This window comes from Gobio gobio (genome assembly GCF_949357685.1).
Source record: "Gobio gobio genome assembly, chromosome: 10".
In the NCBI taxonomy this organism is placed as follows: Eukaryota; Metazoa; Chordata; class Actinopteri; order Cypriniformes; family Gobionidae; genus Gobio; species Gobio gobio.
In genome coordinates, this window is record NC_137116.1 from 9,014,352 (window position 1) to 9,034,861 (window position 20,510).

General features: G+C 42.6%; 2 protein-coding genes across 2 annotated transcripts in view; one reads left to right on the plus strand and one right to left on the minus strand.

The window, feature by feature from the left end:
• The window catches only part of LOC307132267 (interleukin-17 receptor E), a 517,506-nt gene that overhangs the window by 274,547 nt on the left and 222,449 nt on the right, over positions 1 to 20,510 (minus strand). The window lies entirely within an intron of this gene.
• The window catches only part of LOC307132836 (serine/threonine-protein kinase WNK2), a gene marked incomplete at its 5' end in the record, with an annotated part of 77,527 nt that overhangs the window by 27,324 nt on the left and 29,693 nt on the right, over positions 1 to 20,510 (plus strand). The window contains 16 exons of the mRNA XM_079827414.1: positions 72 to 244; positions 1,380 to 1,600; positions 1,756 to 1,913; positions 3,606 to 3,694; positions 3,835 to 4,054; positions 8,260 to 8,512; positions 8,691 to 8,797; positions 9,235 to 9,906; positions 10,357 to 10,920; positions 14,640 to 14,738; positions 15,513 to 15,929; positions 16,396 to 16,689; positions 16,810 to 16,859; positions 16,967 to 17,126; positions 17,836 to 17,952; positions 19,799 to 19,969. Of these exons, the coding sequence (XP_079683540.1) occupies positions 72 to 244; positions 1,380 to 1,600; positions 1,756 to 1,913; positions 3,606 to 3,694; positions 3,835 to 4,054; positions 8,260 to 8,512; positions 8,691 to 8,797; positions 9,235 to 9,906; positions 10,357 to 10,920; positions 14,640 to 14,738; positions 15,513 to 15,929; positions 16,396 to 16,689; positions 16,810 to 16,859; positions 16,967 to 17,126; positions 17,836 to 17,952; positions 19,799 to 19,969 (3,765 nt within the window). The remainder of the gene's footprint in view (positions 1 to 71; positions 245 to 1,379; positions 1,601 to 1,755; positions 1,914 to 3,605; positions 3,695 to 3,834; positions 4,055 to 8,259; positions 8,513 to 8,690; positions 8,798 to 9,234; positions 9,907 to 10,356; positions 10,921 to 14,639; positions 14,739 to 15,512; positions 15,930 to 16,395; positions 16,690 to 16,809; positions 16,860 to 16,966; positions 17,127 to 17,835; positions 17,953 to 19,798; positions 19,970 to 20,510) is intronic.

The following is a 20,510-nucleotide window of genomic DNA, read 5'->3' on the forward strand; positions in this document are numbered from 1 at the left end:
TTTTCTGCTGAGAGTGAGCGCTTGTGTCCGGTCGAGTGTTTTAATCGTGTGTGTGTGTTTGTGTGTGTCAGGACCGTAAGCTGTCGAAGGCGGAGCGGCAGCGCTTTAAAGAGGAGGCCGGGATGTTGAAGGGTCTTCAGCATCCGAACATAGTGCGCTTCTATGATTTCTGGGAGTCGCCGCTGAAGGGGAAGAAATGCATCGTGCTGGTCACAGAGCTCATGACGTCTGGAACGCTGAAAACGTGAGGAGATTTCCACAGAGCGTTTCTGCCGGAGTCACATTCAGATCGGGAATCAAGTGTGGTAGTGTTTTGTTTTTTGTTTTTTATTTCATTTTATTATATTTTATTATACTTTAATTTACTGTAATGTATTAATTTTATTATATTTATTTTACTTTACTTTTTACTTGAATTTATTAATTTTGTATTTTTTTTTATAAAATAACTGTAATATATATGTTTTATTACATTTTATTATACTTTAATTTACAGTAATGTATTAATTTTGTATTTTTTTTATAAAATATATATTTTATATATATATATAATATATATGTATATATATATATATATATATATATAAAAAAAAAAATCTATTTTATTAAAAAAATACAAAATTAATTACTAATATATTTATTAGTTCTTTTTGACCAGACCTGATATTATTTGTCTTTAACTACTGTTTGATGTTGCAACATTCGGGTTCTGGAACTAAAAACTAATTTTCTCCATGAGGAAATTCATTTTTAATAATAACTTATAAGCCTTTAAAGACTGACCTACTGTGAGCTACGAGCTTGTATTTGCTTTTGTTGAAGCCGTCAGCCCACATTATTTTAGCATATCTTTAAAATAATCATGTTGAACAGTGGAATTCATGGTGAAAACTACATTACCCATGATTCTGTACAGACAATTCCACCAATGAGAGAGTTCATAGTCCATATGACAATATTATAAGTCTTCTGAAGTCACGACAGCTCTGCGTTTTTGGGTTCTCACATCATACATGAATAGTTTGAAAATGCATGTTGAGTTTCTTTGGATAGTTCCTCACACAAAGCTATCTAATGACTTCAGAAGACGTGCAATATAGTGTACGAGCCATACTGACGACTTATGGTGCTTTTATGATGCTCTTTTGTCCTATTTGGATCTTGGCAGTCAAAGCAGCTTAACAGAAAAGGCTTCAATATAACAAATTAAGAAGTGTTCTGTGATCACCCAGAGATATACAGATGTAATAAAGCAAATGTTAGTTAATCTCATGTATTCAGTTAAACAGTCATAATGAAAGTGTTAGGCGGCCGTGTAATGATTACAATACAAGTAATGCTGATTATCAGTTATAAATGCTACTCGTTGTTATCTCCAGGTATCTGAAACGCTTTAAGGTGATGAAACCCAAAGTTTTGCGCAGCTGGTGCCGTCAGATTCTCAAAGGTCTGCATTTCCTGCACACGCGCACTCCTCCCATCATCCACCGGGACCTGAAGTGTGACAACATCTTCATCACGGGCCCCACGGGCAGCGTCAAGATCGGCGACCTGGGTCTGGCGACGCTCAAAAGAACGTCCTTCGCCAAAAGCGTGATCGGTGAGACGGCGGTCCACTCATATCCAGATTTTCTGGATGCATCTCCAGTTCTTTTATTAATTATTCGGGTTCATTTGATTTTGCTTTCAGCTGCCTATCAGTGTCGGGCGTTTCTCTGTGAATCAGCAGATCATTTCCTCCTTGAATTTCCTCAGGTACGCCGGAGTTCATGGCCCCAGAGATGTACGAGGAGCATTACGACGAGGCTGTGGACGTCTACGCATTCGGCATGTGCATGCTGGAGATGGCCACGTCTGAATACCCGTACTCTGAGTGCCAGAACGCTGCTCAGATCTACCGCAAAGTCACCAGTGTAAGTCACACCTGCGCTTCAACACTTTCTACTGCGGAGATTAGTTAATTTCTCTAAACTAAAGGAAGAATACTGTGACTGATTGATTTGATCTTTGAGAGCTGTGTTTTTATCATCTCAGGGGTCACTGCACTGCAACAGACAGTCAAGGAAACTTAACTAGATGTCAGTTTATAGTGGTTTGCATTAAAGAGGTCGATCTCTCTTTAGTGTGTGATGTTGCTGTTTGAGCATGAGTTCTTCTCTATATCAGTGTCAGTGTTTCTGAACTCCTGAAACCAACACGTCACAATAATCCTCATTATAATAATTCATACCCAGAATAAAGGTGCAGGGCCTGGTTGAGTTAGTTAGTTAGTAGTGTGTTGAAACTGGCGGTTATGGTTAGGGGCGGGACCTTTCCCAAACACCAATCACATTCACAACACACTGCTCCAGTCGACCAATCAGAGCACAGTGTGCTTATCAGAAGGAGGGGCTTCATAGAGACAGGAACTAAACAGAGCGTTACTGACAGACTGGGAAGAGAGGAGCCGCAACAATGGAGAATATGAGGAAATAATCAACATTCAAGCAGGAAAACCAAGCCCAGAAACACATAATAGGACTTAAAGGTGCTATATGTAAGGTTTCAACACCATCAAACCGATGACAGCTTCGGATTTTCCAATGTTTCTCTATGGCGCTGACACCTAAAGAAGTCCAAGTTCAGGTCCCAGCGCAACTGATACTCAACTGCTATTGGCTCATCTGCGTTCGAGGGGCAGGGCTTACTGATAGGACAATTGTGCTCGCTCCTGTTGCGTGTCCAAGCTGGCAACCCGCCTGAGCACAGAGTCTGAGGAGGAGGGGGCGGGGAAATGACGATCTTCAATATTTTGAATTTGGACTGCAGTACCCATTTCAACCACTAGCTGTCTATCCTACATACTGCACCTTTAATACGTTCTCTTTAATGTAATAGTTTATGGCAGTCATGTGAGAGTGTGCGTGTGCGTGCGTGCGTGTGTATGCGTGCATGCTCGTGTGTGCGTGTGAGAGAGTGTGTGAGAGTGTGAGTGTGCGCGCGCGTGAGTGTGTGCGTGAGTGTGTGCGTGAGTGTGTGCGTGAGTGTGTGCGTGCGTGCGTGTGCGTAAGAGTATGTGAGTGTGCGCGCACGTGTGTGAGTGTGCGCACACGTGTGAGAGTGAGTGTGTGTGCACGAGAGAGTGTGAGAGTGTGTGTGTGTGTGTGTGTGCGCACAAGAGAGTGTGTGAGTGCGAGTGTGAGTGTGTGTGTGTGTGTGAGTGTGTGAGTGTGTGTGAGTGAATTTCTCACACTCTCACTCACTTTAGAAAGTGAGTAATGGATCAAAATCACGTTTAATAAAACAATGGAGACGAGGGTTTTTGTTGAGTTGTTCTCATGAAACATATCCAGTTTATATTTCACATTCCAAAACGCATTTACTTGAAAGGCAAAATGACTCAAAATATTATTTCCATTTTCTTTTGAACTGGTAACCTGAGCTGAGAATCACTACAGTTCACAGATCAGACTAAATGAGTTGTTGAGTTGAACTCTTGCTACAGCAGGTTTGAGTCTCAGCTCAACGGAGGGGAAGATTATCAGCGAATAACAGCGTCAGTTTGGGTCTGTTCCTCACAAACACACGCGGCTCTTAATCTCTCTGTCTGTGTGTGTCTCTCTCAGGGAGTGAAGCCGGCCAGCTATAATAAGGTGATGGACCCTGAGGTGAAGGAGATCATTGGCGAGTGTATCTGTCAGAATAAGGAGGAGCGGTGAGTTACTAAAACAACCCACCTCAAACACACGCTGCCTATATAATATATAGAATAATGTAACTCCTTCCTGAAGGTTAAGCACCTTCTCTGTCTCCTGGTGCACCCGGTAACTGTCGCATGTGACACTCTGTTTTCAGGTACTCCATCAAGGACCTGTTGAATCATGCGTTCTTCGCCGAGGACACGGGTGTGAGGGTGGAGCTGGCCGAGGAAGACAACGGGATGAAGACGTCCATCGCGCTGAAGCTGTGGGTGGAGGATCCTCGCAGGCTGAAGGGCAAGTACAAGGACGGAGGAGCCATCGAGTTCACCTTTGACCTGGAGAAGGAGGTTCCTGAAGCCGTGGCGCAGGAGATGGTGCGTGTTACAGTGATTTACTCAGCGTTATCCGCGTCATGCGTCCACAATGAGATCATAGACAAATAACTGCATTAGACTGCATTAGACTTGTTGTGCATCGCACTTATGTGGAAAACCCAGATCTGAGTCCAGCTTTCTAATAGGGCTAGGCATTGACACACATTTCATGATTCAATTTTGATCTCAATTTGATGTGGATTTATTTGGATATACACTGATCAGGCATAACATTATGACAGGTGAAGTGAATAACACTGATGATCTCTTCATCATGGCACCTGTTAGTGGGTGGGATATATTAGGCAGCAAGTGAACATTTTGTCCAGTTGATGTGTTAGAAGCAGGAAAAATGGGCAAGCGTAAGGATTTGAGCGAGTTAGACAAGTGCCAATTTGTGATGTACCACCTACCTAAACATTGTTGCAGACCATGTATACCCTTGGAAACGGTATTCCCTGGTGGCTGTGGCTCTTTCAGCAGATAATGTGCCCTGCCACAAAGCAAAAATGGTTCAGGAATGGTTTGAGAATCACGAGTTTGAGGTGTTGACTTGGCCTCAAGTCCCCAGATCTCAATCCAAACGAGCATCTGTGGGATGTGCTGAACAAACAAGCCCGATCCATGGAGGCCCCACCTCGCAACTTACAGGGCTTAAAGGATCTGCTGCTAACATCTTGGTGCCAGATACCACAGCACACCTTCAGGGGTCTAGTGGAGTCCATGCCTCGATGGGTCAGGGCTGTTTTGACAGCAAAAGGGGGACCAACACAGTATAATGTTATGCCTGATCGGTGTATATCAAAGCTTATTGTGATTATTGGATGGGAGGAGCTACAAATAATGTCTAGTAAATTTTTGTTCTTGCATCACCTGAAAACAGCAGTGACCTAAAGATCGATTCTTGGGATTTAAGAATCCATATCAGTTCATCAAAATGAGAATCGATATTTTCAACCAAACATTTAGATTCAGGCGTATTTATTTTGGCCAGAACTGTAAAAATAACCAGATATGGTATGTGAACGTCACAAAAACAACCCACGAGTTTCATGGCTCAAGAAATCGGATCTCTTCCTGTTTCTATTGTATCTTGGCTATGAACACTGATCAAGAGATATTTCACGTCTCTATTATGAAACACAAAGTCACAGTTGAAAGCTCTTGAACGGAATAATTTTCTGGCCAGTTTTGGATGTTTATTCCCTACCAAAATTCCCTTTCTATCCTCTCGTAACCTCTGCCTGCGATGCCATTTTCCTGCTCAGATTGGATCTGGTCCTGTGTTTAGATTCATAAGAACCTCCCTCGCTTTCTGTGGAACTCTGGATGAGCTGCTTCAGTTATGACCAAACCTGTTTTCAGATCTTAACACTAGATGCACTTAAAGGGGTGGTAAAACACATTGTTTTGAAGGCTTGATTGTGTTTGTGGGGTGCACTGTAACATGTGTTAATGCTTCGTTTTTAAAAAAAAAATATTATTTTTCATATATATTTGACATTTATTCTACACTGCTCTGTCCCTCCTTGTAAAAAGGTCTGATGCTTTCCGGGTTGTATGAAGCCAGTCCCTCAAAAATACGCAATGGGCTCAGATTGGTTAGCTGGCCCAGTGTGTTGTGATTCGCTAACCGCGGTGTATGTTTGTCGGAAACGTCACGCCCCTTACCTTACCGGTAGACTTTGCTTTGGTCAGTATTAGAAACGATGGCGTCAATAAAACCACACCAATCTGAGCCCGAATCAGACCCAGAACATTTTAGTGAAGATGATCGAGCAGAACCTGTTCAGTCCTCAAGAGTAAAGACTCCGGATCTATAATGATCGCTACTGAATGGCACTGTTACTTTTGTATTTTTAGAACGATTATAGCCAAATATCTGTCGCAAGAACTATTAACCCAAAACACTAAACACTGGCTTTACTATAGTAGCCAAATCACACACAGAACCATGTTTAGCATGCCTGTAGATAAACAATACATAAAAGCTCTAATCAAAGAATCATTTACACTAATGCCAGGTTCGCTGTTGAGATTTTAACGTTAGTGTTTGTAACGATAGGTGTTCGTCGGATAACGTTAAGTATGAATAAGCATTTAACAGACTGGTTTGCAGAACAGCGTTGTCATCTGTTTACTTCCTTGCTACAACCTATTACAGGAAAACACATCGATGAAAAATAAATCAGACTTACAGGTTGTGGCCCGTAAACAGCTTCTGTTTGTAAATCCAGCTTTCAGGTCAAGCCGTTGTGCATATCCTGCATTGAACTCGCGAACATTGTGAAAGTTTTCCTCCGTGAAATGTGCTGCGGGAGCCCCACACGTGCCTGTTCCCTTCTGTCTCATACACACGTGCATATAACATGTTGTATGTTAAACGCTCTGCAACGCACCCCTGTCCCTATGAAGGCTGAACAAAGCAAGTACCCTAGACCTGCAATCCGGGTGAATATAACACCGTTTCCTCGGCATCGCGGCAACAACACTCCAGCCTAACTATACCACAACAGCGCCGCGATACAAAATGGCCTCACCCCCCCCTATTTAATATTCTCGGAGGAGGGGTTTATGTAAATATTGAGCCTGTTGATGTCACCAACCCTGGAGGAATGTGTGTAGTCGCCTACTGGCCGTTTGCTGTAGTTCTTAGAAACTGATTTCTTTAAAAGCAAATATCTCCCTTTGCTTTAAACTTTGAACGTTGTAACTTTGCAGATGTTGTTTATGCTCAAGCAGCAACATTACACGCTAGCTTAAGTTAGAATAGTGAAATCGTGGTTTACCACCCCTTAAAAGCCGCTTGTGCATGTTATATATTTAAGCATGGTCTTGCGTACAGTATGTGGGCCTCCTGGACGCAGTTCAGATTGGAAAATCCTTTTGCCGTATTCATGTTATGTAATTTGGTGATTGTAATGTGTGTGAAAAGGGAAAAAGAAGCTGATATTTACACTGATCGGCACAAACCATAGTCCAAGCGTTTCCCTGTTTCCCCCTGTCAGACGGTGGTTCAGTACACAGATATTGAACGCTCCATTACAAAACCCTTCATGCGTTTACGCGTGCTTGGGTGAATCTCACAAAATAAACAAAATCACCATTTAGTACTCTTTTTTTATGAATGTTAAGTACATTTTCCCCCACAATTTTCTGTAGTGAGAAATTCATCACTGTAAATCATTAAGATTTAATTTATTAGAGACAGCACAACAAAAGCAGCCATGATTTCCTTTCTTTTTTAAAAATCTGATAATTCTCATTGCAGACAGTTTTTTGTAAATATGATGTATTAAATATTATTTCAGCTTATTTTATATATTTAAATTAATTGGAGGCCTCACAACAAAAGCCCTTTCCCCTTTCTCTGGTAATTCGAAGTAATTCATCATTTTGTTTATTATGCATTACAATAATGCAATGTAGTTAATTTTTTTTATTTAAATATAAACGTAACTTTTAAATTATGTATATATAACAATGTGTGTGTGTGTGTGTATGTATGTATGTGTATATATATATATATATATATATATATATATATATACATATATACATATATATATATATATATATATATATATATATATATATATATACATATATACATATATACATATACATATATACATATATACATATATACATATATACATATATACATATATACATATATATACATATATATACATATATATACATACACGCACAACAAAAGCAGCCATAATTTCCTTTTTTCCTTTTTTTTTAAATTCTGATAATTCTAAGTAATTCTGGTAATTAATTATTGTATTAATTATGTATTAATACAATAATATTTTGATTTAAATAAAAACCATGTACCTTTTAAAATATTATATATTATATGTTATGTTTCAACTCATTTAAAATTACAGACAGCACAACAAAAGCAGCCATTTTAAGTTTTAAAATATTAATATATTAAATATTAATAACTTATTTATTTATTTACATTTATTTATTAGAGACAGCTCAACAAATGTTTCCTTTCTTTTCTTTTTTTTGTTAAACAAATCATTCTTCGTCTCATTAGTCACATTTTTCCACTGTCTAGTTGAAAGCTTTCCTTCACAGACTTGCTTGTCTCACAGACATTCATCTGTTCCTAAAATAGAGCCCTCATTTCTTCCTCTGCTCTAAAAATGTGTGTTCACACCAGCCCCCTCTTGTGCTTCTGTCAGGTTGAGTCTGGTCTCTTCCATGAGAGCGATGCAAAGATTGTGGGCAAGTCTATCCGTGACAGGGTGGCTCTGATCAAATGGCGCAGAGAGCGGACTGTGCCGAGGGGCTCGCAAGGTGCCGCAGCCCAGTCCACGCCAGCCGGGATGGTACCCGTCCTCTGCGAACCACCCTGTCTGGTGGAGCCTGAGGAGCCTGAAGTGGACCAGCATGCCCGCGTATGCCAACTTAGTACCAGGACCACGTCCACCACATGTAAGCGTGTGTGCCTAGCTCAACTTACCCTTCATGCTGACTTTAACATGAAAGTCTTGTCACAGTTCACAAAGACTAGATATTGAACTACACTAAGTGAGTCTGAGGGACAAGTGGCATTGATCGTCTCAGATGTTGGTTGTGTTTAGTCCATGTCTGTCTCTCTGTCTCCCTCTAGCTGACAGTGGCATCGGTTCAACCGTGTACTCTGACTCTCACAGCAGTGGTTTGCACAATGTGATATACCAGTCATTACAGGACTCTGTCTCCACCACAACCCAGGAGGTTCGTATCCCTAACCCATCATAGTTACTGATGATATACTGCTGATATGTAAAGTTTGCATTCCTCTGCTAGCACGTACCCATGCATGATTGTACTTGCATAGCTTTTATACAGAGGAATTATACTAAATGTAGACCATCATTTTATCATAACGACACACTGTTGTGCAGCTTTGTAACTGGACAATGTTTTTATCTCGTCATCAACCAGTTCATGTTTACCTTGAAGTAGCATTCCTTGCGTAGCATGCATAACACGGCCTGTATGTGTTGTCATTTCCTGTTCGTTTATCTGTTTTGTTAGTGGCGTTTGCTAATGCAGGCATCACTATTACTACACATGAATGATTGGAGGGGGGTTGTACGTTAAAGCATCACTCACATTTTCCTCAATTGTAAACGTGTTTGTTGTGTCATTTATTTGTTGTACGTTATTAGCTCAGTGCTAGAGATCCTTGTTTGTCATTTCATGATAATAGTTTGGAGAAGTGGCTTTTCTTCCAGGGTGCACGTCATGCAAGGTCCTCTGTAAATGACTTAATCAGAAGCCATGATCATCTCCGACCCACAAGTCCTTCCTTCCTTCAAGTACCAGAGTCAACAGAAAGTTCTTGCTCTATGAATTTGCTGCTCGTCCCTTCGGCAGTTCCGACTCGCCGCTATAGCGACACATCAGTGGGGATGTCCTCTGAGACAAAGGGGGAGGAACCTGTCTCAATGGAGAAACAGGGGCGTCGCCTTTCTTTTAACCCCACACCTCACCAGCCGCCATCCCCATGTCAGGCCTGCCTGTCGCTATTCCTGCTTCGGACTTGTGCAGATGGAAGACATACACCCTATTCTTCACTTATGCTTCCTGCCCCAGGAGGTCGCAGGGGCTCTTTCAGTGACCTCTCCCAGCTCAACAAATCTCTGCAGAGCATCACAGGCCACAATCATCAGCCAGCAGGTGCCTTTCTAAGAGCCCCACTGACCAAGCCTGAAAGAGGGTCCTATCGGCCTGCACGCAGCCACAGCGATGAGGGCCCCACCATGGAGTCATCTGGTAATGAATTTGCATCACGTCGCAGAGCAAGTTTTTCTGTTGGTGAACACTCCCTGGCACATGCGGTAGGTCACTCCGCTACTGAGGACACGGGCTAACCCTGCTGCTTGTAGAGGAAATGCTCTGGTTTTCTCTATCCTTTGCGGTGGTTCTGCTGTTGCTCCCAGGTGCCTCTAGGACTTAGTCTAATATGCTCAAATCTAAATGTGTTCTTCTCTTCTCCACTTCTGTAACCGTACTCACCAACTCCTGCGGGTACTGCTGTTCTCTAATGGAGGAAGACCCAACAGTCCATTTCCCCCCCAAACCTACCCATTTAACACGCTTACGATGTGCCTGACGGCTGACGCCATGCTTGATGATAACCATCTCTGCAAATTGCTTCATGTTTTCATCATCACTTTCTGCATGCATGCCTGCATATTACTCACTGTAGCATCTATAAGCATCTATGGTTTTATTTGTATGGATTGGATGTGTGTGCGGTTTTCATTAGTTTGTTTGCTCTTCTGCAGTCTGCCGTTTTGAGAGTCCAAAGTCAGGCGGCACCTTCCGCAGCTCAACACGTGCAGCTTACATCCTCCGAGACCCCTGCACATCCCACTGGACAGATTCTGTCCACTCCCCAGCCACTGGCACATCTGCAAGGCATACTGACTGCACCACAACCCATGAATCCGCAGCAGTTTGCGTCGACAAGTCAGACTGCAGAGTTGAACGCACAGGTCCATGTGCATCAACCTGCAGGGTCGCATCAGCCAGCATCTGTGCCGCAGAATGCCACAGCTCAGAGTTACCATCCTGCCACAGCAGAGCTAGCCAATGCACAAACATTTCCACCTGTGCAGCACACTGCAGTCGCAGCTATCCCATCTAAAACAGAAGCAACGCTGCCTGTGGATCAGAGTTTTCAGAGTGGAGCCTCTTGCGTGCAGCAGGTCTCATCAGCGCCTGCACAGCCTCAACAGACACCTGTGTTACACCATTTGCAGCAACCACCTGTGAATGCCACAACAGATGGGCAACTCCACGACTTCTCGAACGTGCAGCTAACTGCTCCTGTGCATCTGAGCCAACAGGTACACTTTGTTTCACCTTATTTACTAAATCTGCACTTGTAATATTGTTGATTCCATTTATACAGCTGTAATGGTCAGACACACTTTCTCTCTAGTCTGTTTGGTTTGTATTTGCTAACTGAGCTCATGGGCCTGTTAATGTGGGTCGCATCTGTAGATTTGTCATGGCCAGAATAAGCTGAAATATTAACCAGGCTATGTAAAAAAAAATCAGGGGTTCTCAACTCTGGCCCTCGAGATCCAGACAAGGCAATGACCAGGCAAAATTGCCCAGGCATCACTAAATAAATGGTAAAAATGTCCAGCTTTTGTCCAGTATTTTCATCCATCCTAAAGTAAACTGTTACATTTTCTGTCATGGACATCACATAGGTTTATATTTATAACTTTTACAAGGACCCCCTAGTGACTCCCAGCTATTGGAAAACTGCTGCTCAATACCTCATCTTTTACATTTTTAACAAGTGAACATTACGTGCTGATATCCTACCGACTACGCCAACATTTTAGATTATGCCGTTTTCCTGCCGACTCAAGCCAAAATGTTAGATTGTGCTGATATCCCGCCAAATTTAGCCAAAATATTAGATCTTGCTGACTCAAATCAAAATATTAGATTGAGCGATATCCTGCCGACTTGAGCCAAAATGTTAGATCATGTCGATATCCAGCTGACTCAAGCCAAAATGTTAGATTGTGCCGATATCCTGCCGACTTGAGCCAAAAAGTTAGATAGTGCTGATATCCTGCCGACTCGAGCCAAAATGTTAGTTCATGTTGATATCCTGCCGACTCAAGCCAAAATGTTAGTTTGTGCTGATATCCTGCCGACTCAAGCCAAAATGTTAGTTTGTGCTGATATCCTGCCGACTCAAGCCAAAATGTTAGTTTGTGCTGATATCCTGCCGACTCAAGCCAAAATGTTAGTTTGTGCTGATATCCTGCCGACTCAAGCCAAAATGTTAGTTTGTGCTGATATCCTGCTGACTCAAGCCAAAATGTTAGATTGTGCCGATATCCTGCCGACTTGAGCCAAAAAGTTAGATAGTGCTGATATCCTGCCGACTCGAGCCAAAATGTTAGTTCATGTTGATATCCTGCCGACTCAAGCCAAAATGTTAGTTTGTGCTGATATCCTGCCGACTCAAGCCAAAATGTTAGTTTGTGCTGATATCCTGCCGACTCAAGCCAAAATGTTAGTTTGTGCTGATATCCTGCCGACTCAAGCCAAAATGTTAGTTTGTGCTGATATCCTGCCGACTCAAGCCAAAATGTTAGTTTGTGCTGATATCCTGCCGACTCAAATCAAAATGTTAGTTTGAGCGATATCCTGCCGACTCAAGCCAAAATGTTAGTTTGTGCTGATATCCTGCCGACTCAAGCCAAAATGTTAGTTTGTGCTGATATCCTGCCGACTCAAGCCAAAATGTTAGTTTGTGCTGATATCCTGCCGACTCAAATCAAAATGTTAGTTTGAGCGATATCCTGCCAACTTGAGCCAAAATGTTAGTTCATGTCGATATCCAGCTGACTCAATCCAAAATGTTAGATTGTGCCGATATCCTGTAGACTTGGTAAACCCTGCCTGATCTGCTAGCGATTTGATTTCGCCCTGCAACTCAGTCTCGAAACCTGTACATTCATTTCAACTGCTTCTGTTACACTTTTGCGGGAACCAATCACAGACTGGCTTATCCACCTGGCGAGTTTGACACGATGACGGATAGAGAAGCGATGGGTCGTTGCCCGTTAATCACGCCTCTTGTGGTCTGATTGATTGAAGGACTATCCAATTGACTTATCGGTAAGCCCCTCCCCTCGAACGCAGATGAGCCAATGGCAGTTGAGTATCAGTTGCGCTGGGACTGGAACTCGGACATCTTTAGGTGCCATAGAGAAACATTGGAAAATACGAAGCTCTCATTGGTTTGATGGTGTTTATGCTACAAAAATGCTAAAATGTCGTGCCTGAGGTACTGTAACACTGATTCCAGGGATCCTGAGAAGATTTTCTGTTTGTCATACTCTCGTTAAGTTACGATTAAAGTCCCTGCTAACATACAAACCGAAATAACTAACTGTTCTCACGTCATGTAACACTGTAGGTCAAACAAAAAAACACTAAGGTCTACATTTCAGTGCCTCTCCATATTAAACTGGTTATATGTAAATTCATTTAATTTTAGATATGTTTAAGGTCTACATTATCTGTCCTACTAAGGAGGACTCCTATTTTGATGGGCTTTATAGTCTACGGGTAGTGAAAGGAAGAGCTTGCATGCAGTTTATCGGAGTTGTTTTGCAGAAACGAAGTTTACCAGTTATTAACTGCACCCACAAAAAGTCATAAGCTCTGTGTATATGTTTATTTACTGTTAGTTGTACTGTTAGAGTGTTTTTGTGTAATTTGCTGTGTATGTTAATGGTAATGAAACGGAGAGAGATAGTTTGTGAATGAGACGTTAATGCGGACTTCTTATGCTTTGTTTATTCAGCTCTTACGATGATTTTTTGGAGTGAAAAAGGACATAAACTTGATAAACCATCAGTAAAGTTTGGCCATCATTCGGACGGGATATACGCTACATTCTGTGTCCAAAAACATCTTGGGATAAGGTTTTCACACTGACAGCTGTCATTGTAAGATAGCAACTCCGTTTGTTTGTCCAAGTTAGCAACAGTAACTAAGGGGGGCGGGGCTTACCGATAGGTCAATTGCGTACAGAGTCATTTAATTTATGGTCGTTTATCATGCCTCTTGTGCAGTAGAAAATACATAGCAGACTCCCCAGACTCCCAATGTTCAATCTTAAATTGAGCTTGGTCTGGTGATAGCCAGACAAGACATCCTACCGACTCAAGCCAAAATGTTAGATAGTGCCGATATCCTGCCGACTCAAGCCAAAATGTTAGATAGTGCCGACATCCTGCAGACTCAAGCCAAAATGTTAGATAGCCCCGATATCCTGCCGACTCAAGCCAAAATGTTAAAGGGGTGAAAAAATAGGTAATTTCATTATTGTGATTTGTCTAGATCAGATTAATTTTTGAAAATAGAGAGGGGGGAGTCACGATGAATGACATCAACAGACTTCTGAAGTTACTCATTCACGTGAGGTTGCTGTGTTGCGTGGTCACGAAAACTTTTCATTTGCACGTGTTTGTAAGCATTGTGGTGTAAAAACTTTTAAGCCTTTGAATCGCAGTCAGCAGCAAAAGACTAATTTCTCCATTTGCGTTTCTGACCGCTGTCTGAGACACGCAGACACAGTGTTGACAGACAGCAAAGACGTTCCTACAGCAGAGATGACCTACTTTCCTGCAGCGTTTAGCTCAAACTCTAATCAATCACACATAAACCAGCTAATCAAGTTCTTAAGGATCGCTTGGCAGATGTGATGAAGCAGGTTGGAAATAAACCTTTCAGGACAGGAGCAGGGTTGAGGATCTCTGTCCTACAGAGTTCAGTCCCAACCCTGCAACAAATCACGCCTGTCGGTAATTAAGTGCTCCTGAAGATCTCAATTAGCAGGCATAGTTATTTAAGGTTGTAGCTGAACTTTGCAGGAAGGTAGATCTCCAAGAGTAGGATTAGATACCTCTACTGTAGAATAGGCTGACAATGAACTGACAAGAATACGGCCTACATCTGCAAACCTTCTCTTGTTTTTCTCTTTGCACATTTGTATTTCTCTCTCTTTCTATCACGCACCATTCAGACACAACTAATGGAGAGCTGGCAGCAAGGAGGACAGTCCACGTCCAGTCTCCGGACACAACCCGCGCCCCCTCCACCGGCAGCCGCTTACCTCACACAGGTATTACCTACAGCCGTCTCTTCTGCTTCTCAGGCAACGTCTACACAAATCCGGATACATTTGAAACACCTTTTCTCTACGTTTTAGCCTTTCATCCACACTGAGACTGAGCCTTTTGAAGACTTTTTTCCAATGTGGATACATTTAAAATGTCTGTTTTGTAGTGTAGACTGTAAAAACAAAGGTATTCAAAAACAATGAGTCATGTTCAAACGTGACTCAAGTTGTACCAATAGATATAACGATATCTGCCTGATAATAGGGTGCGAGCCCAGGATGAAAGTTTTAAAGAGCATTAAAAAGACACTCTTCATATTACATTCTTGCAAAGATGTCAGAAAATGTACTGCAATTGCTGTCCTGTGGCAAAACATGAGGACGATTGCATTTTAGACTACTTGGAATGGCGTTTGAGTACGACCTGGATGCACCAGTAAGTGGTGAGATATTTCACTAATAAAATGATTGTACCAGAAGAACAGCAAGAGAACTTTTTATAATATCTGGTCTCTCTGTATCTCAGGGAACTTTTATGTTCTACACATGCGCAGTGAGATGATTTTAGCATTTTATGGACAAGCAACTTTTGGGAAAAGCTTGAAAATGCTGGTGAGAGCACTTTGAAATGAAAATGCCTCTTTCAAATGTATCTGGTTTAATGTAGAAGTTACCTCAGATCTTCTATCATCTGCAGTACAAAGGACCTTTGACATTCTGGTCTTGTTGGTGGTTAATTCTTCCCATGCTACAATGCACTTTTGTCTCCTCCTCCAGTTCCCTTCCCTTAACACAGCTCAGTCAGCTGGGATTCCTCTTCCTGGATGTGACTCGTACCCCGCCTGCTTTCCCTCTGTGCAGTCGTCCCTCACTCTGCTCGTCCCAACATACCCCGACATCTCGCCAATGTCATGTTCACAAATAGAGAGTTCTGCGCTAACCCAGTACCCACACCTGTCCTCCACCTCCCCTATACCCTCACAATGTCCTGTCCCACCCTTCGCTGCTCCAGTGTTCTCGCCGCCATTGCCCGCAATTCACCAGTACCAGCAGGCCTATTCTGTTGCTCAACAACCTGCTGTAAACTCCATGGCCACTCTCTCCCAACATTCCCACAGTCAGGCTACACCCTCTCCAAACCTCACCTCTATGTGTGTTGGAGCCCCGCCCACTAAACAAGCTCCACCTATCCAGGTAGAGTATCCCTTTAAGACCAAACAAATTGATATAGTTCACCCCAAAATGATAATTCTCTCATGATTTAATTGTCTGCATGTGTAAAAATGTATCTACCACATAATAGCATGTGAAGCAGATATGACATAGTCTGCATGAAAGTGAAGTTGCGCTCGTCTTTTCTTCCCTATTGTGCTGTATATCCGAGTGAAACGTCTTCTCAAACAAGAACAAATGTAGGGCGGGGCTAGATTTTGTCCGTGGGGAATTGATTGGATGGTTGTGGTTTGCTATTGGTGGATCTCATGTGAGCGACAGGTTGTCATCAGAAGAAATATTTATGCCCATACTAATTCAATAATAATATTCAAATATTTTGAAGTATTTACCCAAAAGTAATTTTTTTTCCAGAAATTCCATCGAGCTTTGCATAAGGGAATTTTACTTATGGATTGATTAGTTATTTTAAAAATCTGTTTTTCAGGGATCCTTGACAAGCCAATGCCAAACCGTTCATGTGGACCAGAACTCTTGCAGCAGCCATAATGCACCTCAGCCTCCCACAATACCGCAGCTCTCGCCTTTTAGACCCGCCCTCGACACATTCAGCTCTACTGTGCCCGTGGACCAAAACCAGATTCCTCATCTCGCTAGCCAAGCGTCTTTACCCACCATTCCCAAAGCAGGAGCCGCTGCCGGCCTGAGTCAGCAAAACCTGGCGGGCGGCAGCAGCGCATGTGGAGAAGCTCCTGCGGGCCCCGCGGAAGTATCTACTGAGGTGACACGTAACACACTCTGCACAGCAGTACAGTGACTATGAATAGGAGTATTAGCCTTGTTTTTAATGTTTTGCATTTTTATGATTGCCACTGAATTCATTGCCTTCTGTGCACTTTAGGATCATGTAGCCGATAAACAGGCAGCACCGGCTGGGTCCACTTATGACGGGTGCGGTTCTTAGAAAATTGGCATTATCCGTTTCTTCTTGTATGTTTTTGGAGTTTCAAACCTCATGCATACAGATTTTCAACGACTGGATCTCTGCTCTTTTGCAGTATAAACTCAGATGCCACATCCGGTAAAGAGATGAGTGATGGGAACGAGGGCTGCAACAGAGCTCGCAGTGAATCACGAGTCAGAAAAAACCTTCGCAAATCATCGCGCACTCGCTCCCGGCAAGACAAGTTGAACAGACCCAAACTCAACATGATCAAAGTGAGTCCAGAGCACACAGTCAAACTAATGTAGACGGTTTAAATATTAGCTTCCAAAAATAAAGTGATTTGTGAAGTTTATAACGGTTTAGCCCCGGCGGTCATTTTGGGCGGCAATTGTTTCTCATGGGGGCGTCTGTAAAAATGAATCTGCATGTTATTTTTGTAAACCGTTTCCAGCATTTCAGTAAAAAGTGTCCATATTTAAAACATTATCGTGAACCTCAACAGTTACCATACAGCACTCGGCAGTGGTCAAAAAGGATTTATAAAATCAGAGATGTGGATTCAGGCAGCAATTAAATCACCACACAACCTTGGTGTTCGTCAAAAAAACGTAGGTAATTTGACAGGGATCTTTTATGCTGATCATCGGAGAAAAACAGACATTCTGGATTCAGGTGGCAATAAAGTGACTGTCTCTCATAGGGACGTGAGGTATTTTTCAACATTTACAGAATTTAGTCAATTACCATCCGTATAGGGCTTTTGAGTGGTTCACGGGTCAAAGCTCAGACCTCAGTACCAGTTTGGACATTAGAGAACATGTTTACCTATATCATTTGAAAATGAAGGCTGGTGTTTGATTTTATTTATCAGGATTTGATTGGATACTGGTTATTAGGGAGTGAATATGTTCTTTCAGAGGCATTAAGAATGTCTTTTTTGTTGATGTATTTGTTGTAATATTCTCTGTAACTCTGTAACAGGTATGTGACACAGGTGACAAAATGGTGGAGTGCCAACTGGAGACTCATAACCATAAGATGGTGACGTTTAAATTTGACCTTGATGGAGATGCTCCAGAGGAGATTGCCACATATATGGTGAGATCTTCAGCTCTGCTGTCTCTTTCTCTCCCCTTATGCCTCTCCTGGTAAACTGGTGTTTTAAACTCCTGTGCTAATGTTTTATGGAAGCCTTTTTCCTCAAAGTAAATGTGTGGTGGGCTTTGGGAGTAGGGTACTGCAACTATAAAAATGACCATGTTTACTCACATTAAGTACTTTTACATTTTCCTTATTTTGATTGTGTTATTCATTTATAAATAGATAATGATAGATAGTGTGCTATTAGTGAAGATTATCTTCACAATAAAACACTTAGGGTGCTTTCACACTTGGTTCGATTGCCTGGACCGAACCCGAGTTCGATTGCTCCCCCCTCCCCGTGCCCCCGCTGGACTGTGTTCATATTATATTATTTGGATCCGAACCGGGGTGCGTTTGCGTCATCAAAGCAGCAGCTGTTTACCCGGTTGCTTAGTAACGACAGCGAGCGTGAAGGCGGCAAAATGCATAGCGTTGCTCACCTCACTTTTATATTTTTGTTTTTTAACCATTGGTTTTGTTTCTAAAGCTTCAGTACGTAATGGCACTTGCGTCCATTTGCCGCAAATGTACTGCAATGCTCTAAAGAATGCTGAAGACGAGCAGAAATTAGGTTTACAGCTCTCTGCTTGCAATATGTCAGTCACGCTTGTCAGGAAAATGAGTGAAACGCACACAAACACACATTTTTATCAAATCATACGTCATTAATAGCGGTTCACTTCCGCGATTTAGTACGATTGCGTTCACATCAGCAGCGAACCGTACCGGAGTTCACATGAACCGTGCCCCAGACCACCCTATTTAAGCGGACTCTGGTACGGTTCGCGGTGCGCACCTGAGTTCGGAAGACCGTGTTCACATCCTCAAAACGTACCGAACTCTGACGTCAATCGAACCCGGGTGCGCACCAAAACTGCTAGTGTGAAAGCACCCTTAAAGGTGAACTATGTAAGATTTTTGCAGTAAAATATCCAAAGAAAACTACGCCAGTGTTATATATTTTGTTCAGTTGAGTACTTAGAAAATCCCAAATGTTTCCAACTATTTGTAAATCGTGAGAAATTGCTATAATTGCTACCAAGGAACCGGGACGTGTGAGCTATGCGTTTGAGGGAGTCGCCTGTCGATTGCGTCATATCTGCGTTACCCTCGGTTTCCGGTTTTATTTAGCAGAAACGCTGTACGTTACTCACTGTGAACAAGTGTCATAGCAGCCGCCGAGTGAACGTTATAACTTCCTTTTCAACACACTCAGATGTATCGAATACGATAAACAGAGTTGCGTTACCTCATACTCATGACTGGAAAAGAGGAAGTGGCACCGGCGATCGTGTCATAATAAAAGTCCCGCCGGCGACTATGCCATAATAACAGTCCTGCTCTTCAATCGCTCCTGCGGCCTTGCTCAGCTCCACAACACTCGGTCCTGCTATGCTTCATACTACAGTAATGTTAATAATCGCATCCATGAACATGATTTCTGCCCGAGTCCTATCCTGACTCTTTTCCACCGGCTGTGAGGTGAAGACCACATGTCCCAAGATTCTGCGCTCAAACGTGGCGTCATCAAACTACACCTTTGTTTTGAACAGACGACCTCTAGTGGACGGAAAAGTTACATAGTGTAGCTTTAAGTTAAACCAAAAGCATCCTAGGCTGTGTGTCCATCAAAGCGTTTTAGCCAGTGACCCATTTTTGGGGGTTGAGAAACAGTGCATTAGTTCATGTTCAGACAGGGTACAACTCATTGAATCTTGATTGCTAGATGGGCATATCTGTTCTTAATGAGAGGAACACAGATGACTGCGCTCAAAGTGCTGGTTCTTCTTTGTTCCTCCAGGTAGAGAATGAGTTTATTCTGTTGCTGGAGCGGGAGATGTTCATCGAGCAGCTAAAGGACATCATGGATAAAGCTGAGGACATTCTGAGCGAGGACGCTGAGGGTGAGAAGGCCAACGTCCAGACCTCACTACTCCGTCAGACGCCCATCACCACAGACGACGGCTCACAGGTTAAATAATACAAATATTATTTGGATGAAAATTTGCAGCTTATCTCTTTCTCCTAACTGAGAGCTTTCAAAGGGTATTAGCACACATAACAGGGCTAAAGCTGTGTCGACTGATGCTATGGGGACACGCCCCCATGGAACCTGGTGTTGGAGGCACGTGTAACATCATGGCATTCATGGCCAACGCAGTGTGATGATGACGCAAGGTGTGCGCCAGCGGATAAGAAGGGTATCTGAGAACACGTCATGAGCTTCTTTGTCTTCAGAAAGCCACTTGTTTGTGTAATGTTTGAATATATCGGTGTGTACAAAGAAAGGAGAGAAGTTAAGCAGAATAATCTCCACCACTCCCTCGTTTTTTAATGCCTGCCTATGGTCACAAGCTGTGTCTGGGAGTGGAGCATGCACGTTCAGCCCTCGAGGGGGCTGCATGCATTCATTGCGTGGATTTCTCACTAAGAATGCTCTGCTCCCGACCGGCTTTCTCCACCAGTGAAGCCAGTCAAGCCACAGAGTACCGCAGCTATAGCCCCATGTTTGC